General features: G+C 35.2%; 2 protein-coding genes across 3 annotated transcripts in view; both read left to right on the top strand.

The window, feature by feature from the left end:
- The first annotated feature begins 10,745 nt into the window (after positions 1-10,745).
- On the top strand, positions 10,746-11,917 carry LOC102677448. Of its 2 annotated transcripts, none has more exons than XM_006622177.1 (3): positions 10,746-11,139; positions 11,212-11,332; positions 11,597-11,917. In XM_006622177.1, exons 1-3 carry the CDS (start codon positions 10,864-10,866, stop codon positions 11,887-11,889), a joined length of 690 nt encoding a protein of 229 aa, XP_006622240.1. In that variant the 5' UTR covers positions 10,746-10,863; the 3' UTR covers positions 11,890-11,917. The 2 variants fall into 2 exon arrangements, with proteins under 2 accessions (XP_006622240.1, XP_006622241.1); XM_006622178.2 differs by having other exon boundaries at positions 10,784-11,139; positions 11,251-11,332; positions 11,597-11,912.
- Positions 11,918-12,402: 485 nt separating this feature from the next.
- The window catches only part of LOC102677174, a 2,282-nt gene continuing 716 nt past the window's right edge, over positions 12,403-13,968 (top strand). Inside the window, exons 1-2 of the mRNA XM_006622176.2 lie at positions 12,403-12,690; positions 13,383-13,709. Coding sequence (XP_006622239.2) covers positions 12,481-12,690; positions 13,383-13,709 — 537 coding nt within the window. The 5' untranslated portion in view covers positions 12,403-12,480. The remainder of the gene's footprint in view (positions 12,691-13,382; positions 13,710-13,968) is intronic.

Here is a 13,968-nt window from a genome sequence, read left to right as displayed (position 1 = left end):
GCCGCCACACGCCCAAACGTAAACCAGCCGAGGCGAGCCGCGCCGGTGTCGTGTGATCGGTGTTTCTTGGCAGACCGAGTGTCAAACGAGAACTGTCTGACAATTTCCACGGAAACTGGGTTCCTAACTGGAACGTATATAGGGGGAAGGGGGGAGAAAAGGGGTGACGTGTTAAATGGTGGTGAGGGGGGATTTCGTGAGATTTCGAGAAACGCGATGATCGGAAGATTGATCGTGGAGAGGTTTTCAATTATAGGCGAAGAATTATTTTATGTTTTATGTTTCGTTGAATTTTCGTTAGGATTGGGATTTTATATATTTATAGTATTCTTAATGCTTGTCGTTTTGTTTGAAGAAGAGTGAAGCAGGAAGATGATTGATCTTATTGAATGTTATTTTCGTGATTAATGTCTGATCTATCACTCGTTCCTTTTATAATTTTAATTAAATATTCGTAATAAATTATGATTATGATGTAAAAGAATAGTAAATTAAATTAAACAGAGATTTATTTTCTTTACTAAATATTATAAATAGTTTCTTTTCGTAATTTATAAATATTATTTTAATAATGTTACTCTGAAATCTAGGATCAAATAATTATTTTTTTTAAAATTGAAATTACTAATCCTCTTTATGAAAGAATTTTTTTTCCTATCAGTGATTTAATTCGAAGGTCGAACGTTATTTTTTGCATACTACGTTATATTGTTATACAATAGTTACTTATAGATAATTTTGATGAATAAGCATTTTTGAATACATGGAATTCTAATGTGTGTGTTAATCGTTTGTTAGATAGTAACTAAGTTAGAAACAATCATGATTCACGCTGTTTTTTTCCAAGATTTTTATTAAAAAGTTTTTAAAACGAAAAACTCCAATAACAAAAATAATAAATATTTAATACCTATCTTAAAATATTTACAGATAATCGATTTTTCATTATCCATGCTGAACAGTGACAAATAATTTTCTTTCAAAAATTCTATCTCTACCGCCAATAAAAATTCACATCAACATTTTCTTTAATTTCGAGATGAAAGAAGTTAAAAAATCGTTCTACCTCAATGAGTCAATCACGGTATCGTATACATAAAAACTATGTGTCACCTAGTATATACTCGAAACGTACGCAGTAGGCAGAAAGCGTGTTTTCTTTTTGTGCAATATACAATTGTTTTATTGATCGTTCTGAATCAATTGTTTCGACCAACGCGGTAGTTGATTGGAAATAAAATTAACGACCTACATGTTGCTCGGTAACGAGTCACTGTTCGAATCCCAGTACCGATACTGTGTCATCGAATTTCTTGGCAGGCCTCGAATTCACGCGACGAAACGTGATGATTGTCAACGTGACGATGGCCGCTTGATTCTACAAACTGAGACCGATTTTCGGGGTAGTTTCATTATCGTAATGTTGCAACAAAACTATTTTTCCTTTCCTTTAGAAACTTTGGAAACATTGATCCCTTTCGTGAAAGATCATCCCATTTGATGTAATTTAATGTATTTAATTTTTAAATCATTCGTTATATTCATCAGACATAATTATTTTTATTACTTAAAAATATCAAAGAAGTGTAAATGGCGCTATTAAAATGCAACAAGTATTATGAATAATTTCAAGAAGCGTGATGATTAATAATAAATATTTGTTTATCGATGAAAACGATATATAAGCCTTCGAGATTCTTATCATTCTATACATTCTATCGTATAACGTAACGTATAAAAATAGATACAAAATCATTCCTATCTTCCATAGCTCAAAACAAAATTATATGTCTTAAAAAAATAAATTTGATCGCAATTGATCGATCTTCTTAAAAATTGTACAAAAAACAATTTCTCGATATCAATTCTTCAAGCCTAATCATCGAATTCAACTATGAATTACAAATATATTTTACTACTTTATATTACTCCATGATATTATATCATCGTACTATTGCACTCTATTATTACCAATATATCATCGTATATGCACAACTATTATATTCAAGAAACCAGATACTTTACATAATCTTCAGACCAAAGAATAAATTTTATTCTCTAAATTCTATTTCCTCATCTTTTCGATATTTTTCGAATAAAAAGAGAAATTCTTCTGCTCACATCCATCCACACGTCACGTTCCCATCATCAATCTCCAAGTATCATTAACCATAAACAAGTAAATTTCATTTATCGCGCGGATACCCGCGTTTACACGTTTTACTCGCATTTAAACGTCCATATTTAGAAACAGTCTAATTATAATGAGAATATAGAAATAGCGTTCTATAATCGTTGGTACGCCCGCTACGCGTTATCTCGTGTAAACTGGCACCACTGGTTAGCCTGTCTTCTTGGCAGACGTTGTTATGCACGACATAACACGAAGCGCGAACCGTGAACATGTCGGCGAAGGATCAAATCAGAAAATATATCATTGCTGGTAATATAAATAACGAAACGCGTGTCTAATACGCTTTGATCAAAATCGATCGTTTCTTTTTTTTATTTTTCTTCTTCTTCTTCCTTTTCTTCTTCTTCTCTTTTCGGGAGACGGGGGGAAGAAGAAAAGGGAAGAGCGTGTGTGTCGAGTCGAGTGGCGGGTAGTTAACGAGAATTTTGGCAGTAGAATTTCGGTGTAACGCGATCTTGGTCGATTTGTCGACAGACGCACGCCTAATTAAATTGAAAAATCGCACGGCTTCGCGAGGAAACGGATCGAGGTTAATCGGGGAAGTTGTCGTGGATGGTTAATTTGTTGATTTGTTGATAATTTTTGAAGAGCAAGGATGAAAGGAGTAAGGAGTATTTTGATGAATCGAAAGAGATGGATTTATATGTACGTGACGGACGTTTAATGTTATAAGGGATTATTAAATAAAAAAAAGAAGTCACTAAGATTCTATTTATAATCATCATGTTTGAAAACGTAACAATTTCTCCTTTCCTAGAAAAAACGAGAAGAAAAATTCCTTAAAACTCCTAAAAATCTCCGTCTTTGTTTTTACAAAGATTTGCACAAAGAATGGTGATAATATCACAGACATAAGATTCATAAAATGAAGTTGAATTAATTCAATAATCAAAGAAGAAAAAGAAGCTGACTTGTTCCAAGAAACAAGAAGAAATCTTTCCGAAATTTATTTTCCTGAAATAAGAAAAATATTGACGAAATACCAAAATACAAAATATTCGTACATACAAATACTTAGAATCGAACGAATTAATATCCAAGTTTACGGGATACTTCAACATCCACACTTTATAAAACGGACAAATTGAGTTGAGTTACATCTTCAAAGACATCGAAATTCACGGAATCTCGCTTCTAAAATTAAGAACGCCGCCATCGTTCAACAATTCGAACGAGACACGTTCGAAAGATTGATCCCTCTCACGTTTTCTCTAAAACGTGTCTCCGCGCGATTCATTGTTCTCTCTCGTGGTGCAACAACCCTAAACCTTCTCGAAGTTTAATTCCTTTATCATGGTTCGTTCACCAGAGGTGGGCTCGGTTCGAAACGAAACCGATATATCGTACGACTCTATGATGGAGGTTGAAAGATTTCCTCGAAAATCCAAAAATTCCGACAAACGGACACGTCGAACCGGTGTTCCAGGGATTTTGAACAGGTTTATATCGGTATATTCGCACCTAACCGACCGCTTCCCCGAACAAAGAATCTGAATCAGTTCTCTTCTAGTCGCGGGAAACCGGGTGAAACTCGAGAATATCTTCTCGAAACGGTGAACGTTCGTGCTAATGGCCACGACGGAAAACAGAATTCGAGAATTCGTCCTGGAACGAATGAACTTCTTTTCTTTTTTTTTTTTGCCTACTCGGAAGGTATCCTTGGGACTATATTTTGGATACCAAGAGACACGTTAAATAGATCTTAGGAAGAGAAAGTAATACGAGTTATAATTGTAAGCCTACGAAACGAGAATCTTGTTCTGGAAAATTAAATTCGTCGTTTACTCGGAATACATGCTTGGGGATATTTTGGAAATTCTAACAATAGATTCTAAATACAGTTATGTAAATAATAAAAGTTGTGCGTTATTATATACGAATTATATTTTCGAATGTAAATTGAAAATTTAGTAGAAGGAAATTGTAAATATATGTTTTGGACTTGTATTACTTCAAATACGATTTTGACGATTATCTATCAACAAGTCCAACGTAATATTCTAGGAATCATTTCAGTTCGTTGACTCAATAAGGACAGTACGTGCCAAGAATATCTAACACTGCTTTCCACAAAAACGTTCCCAAGAGTTAATGTAATCTAAAACTAACGATAACTGGAAAATTAAAATTATCCAAAAACTGAATAGCACAATTTCAAAATTAAAAAAAAAAGAAAACAGATAAAAAAAGAAAAATGTACAAAATATTTCACGCAAATTGTTATAAATCCTTGTCTAATCCAAATATCCTTCTTGTTCCCTTTCTTCTCTTTGATCTTTATCGATTGCAAAATCAACTTCCATTTGGAAAAGTTTATAAATAAAATTACAAATAAAAGTAAAAAAGAAGAAGAACAAGACACAAAGTAGCCGCGATAAAATATAACACGATCTTCATTGATTGGAAAGAAAAAATGCGCTTCGAGGGTCATTATCCACGGGAAAAATTGAATCGAAGGGGAGAGCGTTTAAGAGAGTCTGACATTTATGCGCGTGAATCTCGTGGATCTTGAGCGATGCTAAAAACACGAAAGAAACAGAGTCGAAAAAAAGAGGAATCGCGACGAATTAATTTGACAGGACGAACGCCTGTAACGATGCAAAACAGTCACTTTACGTCCAGAGGAGAGGATCTCTAATGATCCACCGTACTTTACGCCAAAAATTTTGCGCATCGGATCGCCTCATCCTCGATTCCCTCTTCTAAATCAACAGTATTAAACGGGTGTCGCTTTTAAATCCTCCAACAAATTCGCAAACATCGGCGCAAATGTTTTACTGAGACAAACAAGTATAATTCTTGTCCTAAGTAACAATAATAAGCGACTTGTGCGAAACGAGGAAAGAAGAGAAATGCGGGAAGTTGGTAATTCGAGATCTTAAGATTAAGTGGTTTATTTTACAATTATAAAATACGTCTTATTAAATGGCTAGAAATTTTCTTAATCTCTCTCATAAAGAGTAATATAATATAATGTAATAATATAATGTAAGAATAATATAATGATATAAAAATGAGAACTTAATACGAAGAATATACATATCTTCAAGAATGAATCCTAACTTTAACCAGGGGTTAAAATTCAAGAAAAAAATTAATCAACTTCTTTATCGATTTAATAATTAGAAATAAGATTAAAATAATATCAATTTATCTACAAATTTCCTTCCCCTGGCAAAGAAAAACGTAATTCAACTATATAATTAATCCCTTTTCATAAATTCTTAACTTCGCGGCAAGGATATTCTTGCTCCGGCAATAAATTAAAAAAGAGAAACAAAACACCATCACCGTCACATTATTATCTTCGCCGAAGTAAAACAAGCTTGATCCATCCCCATAAACTCATCCAAACACAACACGCACAACACTTTCCAACCTAAATTAATCGCTTAAAATTCAACGGGTAAACGTAAAACGAGACTGGCGAACTGGAATGATAAGTAGGAGACGTCTCAGAGCGGCTTAATCGCAGCCAGTGATAAAACTATCAAGGAAGAAGGACGCGTAACGACTTTGTCAAGACTTTCCTCTGGCGAGGAAAAAAGAAAAAAAGAAAAAGGGGATGGCCTTGGCGTCCAGACTTATCTCCTCTCCCCTTAATTCTCCCCCTTTTCTGCACGACGAAGAATCCAGTTCCGTGGACCTCATCTCGCGAATTCTCTTCCCCGGTGAATCCCCCTTCGAACTCGAGCGGATTATTTTTGCCGGTGGCGCGAGTGTCGCGCGATGTCGGTCGAAAAGTCAAAACACAGGGGCCCACCCTATATCAAACGTTTAATTGGACGCTACGTAAGCCGAGCAAGAATGCGAAACGCCGTGTGTATAAATTTAATGAGACGCGGCTGTGTGCTCCTCCCCTTGTAAAACTCCAGTGATTTTTAATTTAACGCAGGGATCGCGCAATTTGTCTCCGGGGCGAGAAATCCTGGTGAAGTCTTCCGATCGAAAAGAACGTGGACGATGAAACGGAAAGAAATATATAGCAGGTGGGATTTTGATTAATAGTTCGGATAAATGCTCAGATACTTTTCGTTCATCGTGTCATCGTGCAATTATGGATAAATTAGAACGGTTTTTGTACGAGCTTTTTGATTTCTGTTAAAAGGTAAAAGATGTGTGTATTTAGGAAATGATAAAAATAAAAGATAGGAGGGTAGAATTTAGGTCCCGAGAGAAATTATTGGAAACGACGTTTATAGTAAATAAATTTCCTAGAATCGAATAGAATCGAATAGAATTAGTTTCTTATCGATTCATCTTCTATAATTATAGGCAGACTCATCTATTTTTATTTCGTTATTTTATAACTTCTTCGTCGTTTCAATTTTCACGAATAATTACAATTCGATTAATTTTAATCGAAATTACAACTTGATTAGTTTAAATTTGTCCTTCTCACAATTGCAAGATAATATTATTGCAAAAGTTTGCAATAATAAACGGAAAGGATATTTTATTAGAATTTTAACTAAAATTAGAGCTCGCAATATTAGATCTTCTGGAAAAGATTTTCCAAAAGATACTTTCTGAAAAATAAAAATAATTGCAATTCAATGGAATTTTAATTATGATTATCTATATTTTTTTTTTAGATTTTTCTTTCGCTCAGTTACGAGATCTTTTAGAGTTGACAATATTAGAATTAATGGAAAGGGTTTTCTAGAAAGGAATAGAAATTCGTGCTAATGAATGGTAATGGGTTCGCAGCTATTTTGACGGAGTTCGTCCGCTTCCTGCTTGAGAGATGAGTAGGCGACACTCGGCCAGACCGCTATCCGTCTTGTTCCTATACGATTTTAGTTTTCCAATTGCACGGATTTCTGGAAGATGCGTCACGTCTGATTAACGACGCCCTCATACTTGGAATACGACCCTCCTATCGTACCACTGTATTCCCTCGATCCACCGTGAATCATCCCTGCGTTATGTAAGTAAATCCATCATTAATCCAAAAAGAAGTCTTTTAATATCTTTCTGATTCTTCTTTTCCAAACACTTAACAGTTTATAATTTTTATCATAGTACATCGTTTGAAAGTAAAAGAACTTTTATAGATAACTTAAGAGATGGATAGAATCCTTTCTCTAAAGAGAAATTTTCTGCGTGAATTAATTTAATTTTTTTCTAATTCCTTTATTCTTACAAATTAGTGATAATAATAATACAAGTTCAAACTTATACTGTTCTTAATTGAATTAAGAATCTGTCACATCCTTCTACGACAAACATCACGTAATAAATCTTGGATTTATCCATACGTTCCTCTAATTCAACAACAATCGACAAAGATCAAAGAGATCATCAAAGAGAAAGACGAGGGGGTTTAAAAATCTCAAATGGGAAACAATACACGGATTAAGTCGCAGCTCGCAGTTTCCTTTGTCACCGTGTTTCCATCTTGGTCCATCGGACTTTTTTTTTTCCTTTTTATTTTTTTTTCCTTCTTCTTCTTTTTTCTTTTTTTACCCTTTCGTTGAGTCACGCTCGGAGAAGAGAAGAAACGAAGAGCAAAAGTAGCGTAAGTTAATGTCAGTAACGCCACATCTCCCCGCGACTTGGGGTTGTCTCCACGTGCGCTGCATGCACTTTTGGTCAGGATCGTCGTTGTTTCCTTGCCTTTATCCGGCAGCAATAATTCTTTCTCCTCCTCCTCTCCCCCTTCCCTCTCTCTCCTCCTCGAGAAATTTACGGCACCGCTGTTGTCAACGATTTTTATCGGCTCTGTACGCACCGGTGTCATCCCCCTATTATTTTTTCACACCCTCCCTCCTCCTCGCCTCTCTTCGATTTCGTCTTTTCTTCGAGCTCGCGAACAGGGGCAATTTTAAGAGACCAGGAACGAAGAAATATACAGTTCGGTGATAAATTTTATTGTCATAGTGGCTGATCACCCTCTACTGCTTTTTTAGAAGAACTTTATCTCTTTGGGGTTGGAGAATGTTGAAGAATGTTTCCTTGAAATAATTCGTCGTATTATATAGTTGGATAGATTATTAAAAGAAATTATAAGGAATCGAGAAAAATTAATGTATCAATATTTAATTGTATGGATTCAATTTAATTGGATAATGATATGTTGGGGATGCATGTGTGTGTCAAACGATTTATTTTCATTTAATCTATAACTGCAACGAATTATCTTGAAATCCATTATTTTAAACAAGCTTAACTCTCAATCCGAATTAAAAAATTTTATTAATTAAAAAAAGAGGATTGTACAAACGAAATCACTTTCTTCTGAAAGTAAATATCTCGAGTGAGATCGATCTTCAAATGTTTTCACAATCATGAAATTCAAGGAAATGGAATGATTAATCGATCGAAAAGAGGAAGAAGTAGTGAACTAGGAGACTATAAAACTTCCTCTGAAACAAAAATACTCCACTTTATTCCAATAATACGATCCTCTTCGATCGATCTTGTAAATTTCAAAAATCACACGCCTCGAAACGGATGAGATAATTAACGATCAACTTTAAGAAGATTTCGTATAAATCTCGGATCATGGTGGAGAAGGAGGAAGTTCGTCTGGGATAAAATCAGAGCCACGGGGTGGTATATCGTTAGAAATCGGTGGCCTCGAACTCGTATCCCATTGGCTGATTGTCGGTGTACGACGAACCGAAGAGTTAGTATTCGCTCGTCGACGAACAACCACGTCACGTTTCTATTCCTGGCAGCGTGGACGCAGCGATATCTTTAGAGCAACGATCAGTACAGTCCGTTTCCGAGCTTTCCTTCTTACGGGACCACGGCCTGGTCAAAGAACAAACGAAGACACCGCCGAAAATGATCCATTTCCATCGATTATTCCTACGTCCTCGTGGCGTTCGACATCCCGTAACATCATCGAAATTTGTGTTTCCATCCCTCCTCTCCTGAATTTCTCAAGTAAAATTGATTTTGAATAGATTTGTCAGTAGCTTTTTTACTTATGATATTTTTCTTTTATTGTTCGTTCATTTAATTGTTTCATCAATTTTCCTTATCTTATCCTAAGCTTGATCAAAACTTCTTAAATTATTTGTTTGATAAAAGGTGAAAAGATGGTAATGATTTTAATGATTTTTTAACAAATTATATTAAATTTCTTATTCTAATCTCACACACAAATGTCAAACACAAATGATTCTCTGAGAAAATTAATTTTTTGACTCGATGAAATTTAATTGTATTTCAAGTTCAGAATAAATTAAATTTCCTTAGATAATTCGTAGAAAAATTACAAAATAATAATGAAACAAGATTTCTATTTCGATCGTACTGAAGAAAGAAACTGAAGTTCAACCTCACTTTTAATATCGATTCGCGGGAAATTCGTTGTGATAATTTACAGAAGAAGGTTTCCTTCGATCAGAGGAAAGCTTAAGGCGGCCTGGTGATCGAGGAGGGCCAGTTGTGAGATTCGAATGGAATACCCTCGTGTCTCGTGGCACGAAGAGACAGCGAGGATTCCGGAAGCGGAGTGGCCGAACTTTCGTATCTTGAAATAAAGCTAACACGTCTTGTACTGTCGATTGCAGTCTAGCCTTCTCGTCGAACTATCTGTTGGTGTTGGAATCGGGCCAATAATCGTGGAAAAGAAGGAGGGGGAAAAAGGGCGAGAAGAAGATCGATGGCGCGCAAGAAATGGAATCTCGTAAAAAAAAGATCAGCAAAAATGAAAGTTAGAATGAAAATCTGTATCTCGTTGAAACGATATACGAAAAGAAGATAATATATTCATAATTCGTAATGTTTCTTTCTTAATTCGATATTTGATTTTTGCCAGTTTTTTAAAAAAATGTGTTTCTCTGGAAAATAATAATAATAATAACTTCTATTGAAAATGGAGCCAGGCCAAATATAATAATCGTATACAGGCGGTGCCATCTTGCGTGCCACCTTTGTTCGTACGTAACGAGTGAACAGTATCGGTCTACGATTATTTATTGGGCCAAGTTTATTTGCACAACGGACGTTTCCAAATTATGATCATACACATCACGATTTTATTGTTCCTTCCAGAGAGGGGGGGGAGTTATACGACACCCAACATGGCCGTTTGTTTCGAAACCATCTTCGAAACCAAACTGAAATTATCGAACTCGAAATTATCGATAAATTACGACGAGACAATGAAAACGTGTGAACGTCGTCAAAGTTATGTCAGACACAATTGCTAATTCCAAGTTTAACCAAAATTCTTTTCAAGGTTTGCTTCCTGCAAACCTTCGATCAATCAACAATTCCTTTAAAATGAAATAGACACGTAAAAGAAGTATGTAAAACGAAAAATATATAAAAGAAATAAAATAAAAATTCCAAAAAAGAAACTTTGAAAATGTGATTGATGGAAATATAAATTGGATCGTTCAACGTTCTCACAATTCTTCGAGATAAATTCTAGTATGAAATTATTATTCAATAGAGAAAATGGATCGATAAAAAATCAGATTATTACACCAGAAGGAAAACGGATAGAAAATGATTCGAAGAGGTAGCGAAGAAGAGAGAAGAAACGATATCAGTTTAATCATTTAGCAATGGATGAATCGCTGAATGATAAAAATATATACTTCTCGTTCAAAATTTCGTTAGGAAAAAGATAAGACGAAAGATAAATCTACAAGCACGATACCAATAAATAAAAACCTGTGCGAAAAGATTAAAAAAAAAAAAAAAAGATGGACCAATATCTTACAACGTACAAAAAGGATTACCCGTGGCCCGCGACGAGGATTAAACGGAAACCGACCGAGTTGGATGAATACGGTGCCTGCAAATGCCGCGATATTCCCCGTGAGATAAAACCCCTCACTCATTGCGGCGATGATTACGATTGGAGCCGCACGGGTCCCATGGGACGGCTTCTCGATCCGAAGCTGTTCCCAGCGAAGACTGGGCCGCAACCGGAAACCGATATCACGAAATTCGACCAGCCGGACGTGTTCATGAGAAAGGTAAAGAAAAAAAAAAAAAAAACGGAAAAGTAAAAAAGTAAAATGTTGTTGAAATTGAAACGATCGTTTCAGTTAGAGGAAAAATATCCTAATCTGTATGGAATTCTGCAGACAACGCCCATAGACGAAGTGATCAGGCGAGTCGATCAAGATCGGTTAAAGACGACTTATCAGTTAGATTATTCCGAGAGAGGTAAATATTAATTTTCTGAAAAATAATCGAGATTTGATCTTTTTTTTTTTTTCTTAATAAGATAGAAAAAAATCTGAAACGAGAGTAGAGTTTTCTTTGCATTTTCGTGAAAAGAAAATTTCAAAAATATAACGATATATCTTTTAAGATATCTTTTCCAGTGTACATATTCTTGAAATTAATGAATTAACGTATTATTTATTAAAGTAGATTTATGCTGTTGAAAAAAATTAATGTTTTAATATATCGTGTTAAACATTGCAGCGGCTAGAATGATGGAAGAAGCGGCAGTAGGGCCGTGCAAGGTACCCAAGGAGGAAGAGAAGGACATAGATTGTCGACCGTACACTCGACGACCCAAGATCAAGGTAAAAAATGAGGTGGAAAAAAAGAAGAAGAAACCGAAGAAAGCGATCGAGGATGAACAGGAAACGCGATTACCTCCCTGGCGGTCGGAATATCAAGAGACGATCAACAGATTAGGCCAAATGATTATGAAACACAAAATTCACGGCAAAAGTTCGGTTGGACCGACGTGGGCGATGGCCGTCTTATAAAAATTAAATTAATTGTATCATGATTAATAAACCACGTTCATTCAAATAATTTATGTATCATTTATTTTTTTCTTTCCCAAATTGCGAGGAAATAAAATTAAAAAAAAAACCTTCGAATTAATGAACTTCAAACTTCGTTAAATTTCCATTCAAAATAATAATTATCGTAAAGAAACGTTATTGAAGTTATCGGTTCGAAAGATACATATATTTGAAAATAGTTTGGAGAAGCTTGAAGTTGCTCGATAAGCAATAAATATGTAATTCGCAGCATGGAAGATAGAGAAATTACGTAAGATTTAGAGGGATATATAGCGCGATTCAAATTCTGTGTAAAAATGCATAAAATATTATAAAATTTCTATCGACGATGCGTTCCACGGATTGAAATCTGAAATGACAACCTTGTCTCCAAATCATACCCGTGGCAAATTAACCGACGAGTGAGTCCCTGTCATGATAACCTAAAAAAAAAAAGAAAACGCAACAAGATTTAAATCCAATCCGATTCGTTCCCCTTTTTCGTTTATATTACACGAAACGCACTTCTATCATCAGTTACGTAAAATTTAAAGGTGGAATCGAAGACCGATGGACGATCGTCGAGAAAAATCGTCTCACACGGCAACTCTGACGGAGAATAATTGGAATAAAGAAATGTATCCCAATTCGGTACGTTACGCTAAGAGTACGAATAACTACGAGCAGGAGTATACCAACGAGCGCGATATCCAATTTCCTGAAGAGAGATCTTCCGTCGAGACTGTCACCGAGGTGGAGGAAACTGCCACTAATAAGAATAACGTATGAATAAACATCGTTTATTTTAGCATCGTTACTTAAACGTGTGCGCGCGTGTGTGTGCGCGAGTCGAATTGTGATGTAGGGAAGTAAGTGCCAAAAGTGATAATTTTTAGAAGCGCAAGTGGTTTTTCTCTTCTCTTTGTTTTCAAATATACATAACGTAGAGAGGTAATATTCGTTGGACAACTTTTCGAGATGAGAACGAATACGAAAGTTGAACGTGTAACAAATTTCGATCGAGGCTTCGTGTTATATAATTAATCGATATTAAACGTGAACTTAAATCGTAACTAGATTGATATTAGACTGGTAATAATACAAAATATTCAAAATACAAATGACAAAGAAGAAAGTATCTTTATCTATTTCTTCAGACACGTTCATTAAAAATTTGATTTTAACACAAAAATCCATGTATAGCCTCGATTAACATTTTCGTTGCATTAACTTTTGTATTTGTTTCTCTAGAAAGATATCCTCGATACATCAATTCCTTGCCTTATAAGAATATCTTTGGATTCTATGATAAGCTATTTAAAATTATATACTATTCGATCATAGCTACGAATAATAATTATCAGAAATTACAATTACAAAATTTACGAACTTATATCGCACATAATCTTCGAATATGATGATATAACGTATACTCGTGATTTATTTAAAAAAAAATCATTTAATATATTCCGAACGTACAGTTTCATCGTTATCCAGAAGAAACGACTTACGCCAAACCCTTGCCGAAACATAATACCGCTCTTCACGAGAAATATCAACGATTCAACGATTACTCGGAGTATCGGATGCCGGAGGCGCTGAGCGCGATGCAAAAATTGCAAAAGCTGAAGGAGCTGCAGATGAAACGGGACATAAGCGAGAGATACTACACCCAAGAGATCAAACGATTGATAGGGGAATATTATTTCGGCCCGAAAATTACATCCCCGTCCGTTAGATCCGCCGGAAGATTGCAAAGTTCCAGCTTCCATCCGTCTTCGGCAGACCGACTGAAACACGTATCTAATATATAATATGTATATTAAAAATATTTCGCGATAAAGTATTCAATCGATTCCATATCTTTGTCAGTCGTTCGTTTCCGATAAATATTAAAGAAAAAAACTTGGCAAGTTTTTAATGAAAACTTATCAAGCTTTCCTTCCAACGATCTTCGTTCGGGCGAAGAGAATTTCTTAACAATTAGGCCAGATCCATTGTCTCTACCAGAATCATTAGGATCCATTTCGATTTTGTACCCTGATTTGATCCTGCTGG

Source organism: Apis dorsata, unplaced genomic scaffold, assembly GCF_000469605.1.
Source record: "Apis dorsata unplaced genomic scaffold, Apis dorsata 1.3 scaffold_667, whole genome shotgun sequence".
NCBI lineage: Eukaryota > Metazoa > Arthropoda > Insecta > Hymenoptera > Apidae > Apis > Apis dorsata.
Note: the sequence above shows the minus strand (reverse complement) of the source record. Positions and strands in the feature narration are given on the sequence as shown.